This window comes from Populus trichocarpa, chromosome 3 (genome assembly GCF_000002775.5).
Source record: "Populus trichocarpa isolate Nisqually-1 chromosome 3, P.trichocarpa_v4.1, whole genome shotgun sequence".
Classification (NCBI taxonomy): domain Eukaryota; kingdom Viridiplantae; phylum Streptophyta; class Magnoliopsida; order Malpighiales; family Salicaceae; genus Populus; species Populus trichocarpa.
This window is the reverse complement of record NC_037287.2, coordinates 17,041,575-17,044,934: the sequence shown is the minus strand read 5'-3', so window position 1 is coordinate 17,044,934 and position 3,360 is coordinate 17,041,575. Positions and strand designations below refer to the sequence as shown.

Genomic DNA, 3,360 nt, shown 5'->3' with positions numbered 1-3,360 from the left:
GTAATCAGAAAGCTCGCTGTTTTATTTTCTGTTCAAAATTCTTCTACGAAGCAACCACAGGCTAAACATGAAAAGGTCCCTTCTGCTCAGATGCAGCGTTTACAGTACATCCACCACCCACCAGGAAAAAAAAAGGAGGGGGGATATTGGGGGTCACGTTGCTTGGGAAGTTCGATGCTTCCTTTTATCTTTAGGGAGTTGAGAGAACTTTCATGGAAGATTTCGTTGTGTTAGCTAGAGGATCTGAATATATTTTTATTCTTTTCGCTTGAAATATGTTTTTTGAAAATGCATGAGTATTAGCCTATTATAATATAAATGATAGGATATTAATTACCAAACTTGAAAATGATTTTAATTTAACTCTCTTTTAATTATTAAAAAAATTAACTTCCTTTCTTGCACTTAACATGTTAAGTTCTATTAAGATTAAAATGTTATGCCATATATATCTGTATTGATAGAGAAAATTAGAGAAATATTTATTTTATATAGACACCAAGAAAGAAAGAAAAGAAATAGTAAGAGAGATAATAAAAAAAATATTTTTGAGATTAGGTGAAAATGTTCTTATTATTTCTTTACGAGTCTAGATATCATTTTCTTTTTCTTTTTATATTTGTATCTTTCCTCAAAATGAATTTATAAAATGAATATTAGTTAATTCTTGTTCTAATTTTTTTTTTGTGTGTATTCTTAAACTAAACATGCTTATTGTAGCTAGCCATCTATATCCTATTATTAGAATGTGGTCCGAGTCTCAATCTTGCTTTTCACCTAATACAATTGGGAAATATTACTTTAATTTATTACTTGTTAGGCTGTCATTTACATGATTCCTCTAAATTAAGAAAGGTTCCAGGCATCCGTAAGTCCCTAGTTTTTTGCTTTTTGTTCCAAGCTCGTCCCCTGGTTTTGTTGTGAGGCAAAGTTGCAAGAATTCCTTTTCTCGTGTAACAAAGGCAAAAACAATGGCAGTTCGTGTAGCAAAGGTTTCCATTCAAAAATGTCTAATGCCCATTTAGTTTTCTATAGCCCACGCCACATTGAACGATACGAAAAGCAACCTTTATCAAGGCTTCAACTGATATGTATCTCTGTGATCGTTTATGGTATGCAATTTGCATAGTACCAGGCTAAATATTTTTCACAGAAGTTTCGAATAAAGTTAATTTCTTCATCAATCAACAACTTCTCATAATTGCTGGTCCCTTGTGGAAATGTTACTTTCTTCAAAGGGAGTATCAATAATGGTGTCATGGGAGATAATTATACAAGAACTGCTGTGCTTCAACTTGCTTTGTCAGCAACTTTTCACGAGCACCCCGACTTTCACCTACGAAAGGCCCTTTCACTCCTTTTGTGGTTAAAGATGACGCCCTTGGCCATTGCTCCTGCAAAACTTGCATGGCTTTAACGCAGTCGTTTGGCATTGATCAGGAAAGGAATTCCACTACCTTTTGATTTGTAGGACTTGTTAATTACCACATTCCAATAATTGGTTTACGTACTATAACCTCACGTATAGCAAGAGGATTTTATCACGCCTCCAGCCAATAGCCTTATGCCACTTGGTTGTGTGAGAGCAGATTGCTGCCCCATGAAGCTTTCTTTTTCTCTGCATTTTATCACCCACCTTCACCCCACTCCCAAAAGTGCAAACCAAAAGCAGCTCCCTTTTGTGTTCTATATAAACCACTTCATGTTTCTTTTGCATTCCTTCATGCTAAGCACTGCTTTTAAAAATCCTCTCTAATATAGCACCACCTGAGTTTTTCTACGTCCTTTCCGCTTATCATTAGATCCAAACTTTTTAAGACGACTTTGAAAGAAATCAAGAAAATGAAGAACAAAGCTTCTGTTTTCTTGAAAAAGATAATGTCGTTGTTGAGTTCTGTTACAAAGGCCAAGTCCTTGGCTATTAAGAGCAAGACAAGCGCACTCAAAACGCGCGCTATTATGCTCTCTTTGATGAGGAGCAAGAGGGTTTTGGTGGGTTCAATCTCTAACAAGATTCATAGGATTCTTAATCAGCCTGAAAAGGACAGCGAAGACGACGACAATGAGGACCAAAGCAGGGCCATAGTTCTCTACTGCAATGCGATGGCCAATGAGTCACTTTCGAGTTGTTCACAAATGGCAGGCACTGGTGATGATCAAGCTAACAATCATTACTACTGCTATGATGATAAGTACCCGGATCTTACGCACTCGCTATTCGATGAAGATGACTTTGAAGATCCAGGTGGTTCTATCATTGATTTGGTGAAGAATTCCAAGGAAGATGGAGAAGATTTCAGCTTGGAAGATGAGATTGATCATGTTGCAGACTTGTTCATTATGAGGTTTCACAAGCAGATGCGTTTGCAGAAGCTGGAATCATTCAAGAGGAATCAAGAGATGCTTATGAGACGTGATTAATGGAAAATGAATGATCATATTCATAAGTACTACTGATGTTTAACTTGATGTTTTAAGAGCCATTTTCTCTTCTTCTTCTTCTTCTTTTTTCCCGTATTGCTGCTCAATTAGTTGCTCTTTCAGCACAAACAAAGGATATGTACGTTAGCTGGAATTCAATAAAAATGTCAAGTAGAAACTATAAAATGAAGTGAAACTATGTTTAATGGGCTAGGTTCTCAAGTATTTTGTTGGGAGAATCCGATTGTCTACAGAATATGCTCAATTTCCCAAGAATAATGATGTGATATATACATTATAGGCTTGGTGTTATGAGCCCTCAGATTGTAAATTGAGGAGAGAAAGAGAACCCAGGGTCACTGGCAGTGTACAATCTCTCTTCTTTGAATAAAGATGTATTAGACTTCTATGAACCAGATCTGATGTCTTAACTTTCTGATATTCTTTATCAACAGAAAAAATTCTGATATGTGGATGCATGCCATTTGCATTGATCACGGTACAAATCTCGTCTTTTCTTCCTTTTCACCGCATTGTTTTTCTTCTCTTTTTCTTCCGGGTCCAGTTTGTGGGTCTATCAAAGTGAATCTGACAACAGCTGGTGACAGTACTGTATTTTTATGGGGACATATATCTATCTCAAGGGCATTTTGAAGGACCCCTTTTCATGAAACAATTTCATTTCTTTCTCGAATGGTTCTTGATTTATATTTAGAATAATGTATGTTTTCTGAAACTGAAACAGATTTAATCTTGGATGTAGATAAGGGGCTGGAGGAACTTCGGTATTGTTTTGGAGTATTAGATAGCTGATTATATACTTTGTTAGAATATCATAATCTTCATCAGCATCTTCAGCAGAAAATCCAGAATCTTCATCAACACTTTCAGCAGAAAATCCAGTAGCACATGCACCAATTATTCACTCCATCCATTTTG

The 3,360-nt window shown here is 36.1% G+C and overlaps 1 protein-coding gene across 1 annotated transcript; it reads left to right on the top strand.

Annotated features, from left to right (window-relative positions):
• The first annotated feature begins 1,701 nt into the window (after positions 1-1,701).
• LOC7497573 (uncharacterized) lies at positions 1,702-2,834 on the top strand. The gene has a single exon (XM_002304590.4). It carries the CDS (start codon positions 1,843-1,845, stop codon positions 2,419-2,421), a length of 579 nt encoding a protein of 192 aa, XP_002304626.1. The 5' UTR covers positions 1,702-1,842; the 3' UTR covers positions 2,422-2,834.
• The last annotated feature ends 526 nt before the right edge of the window (positions 2,835-3,360 follow it).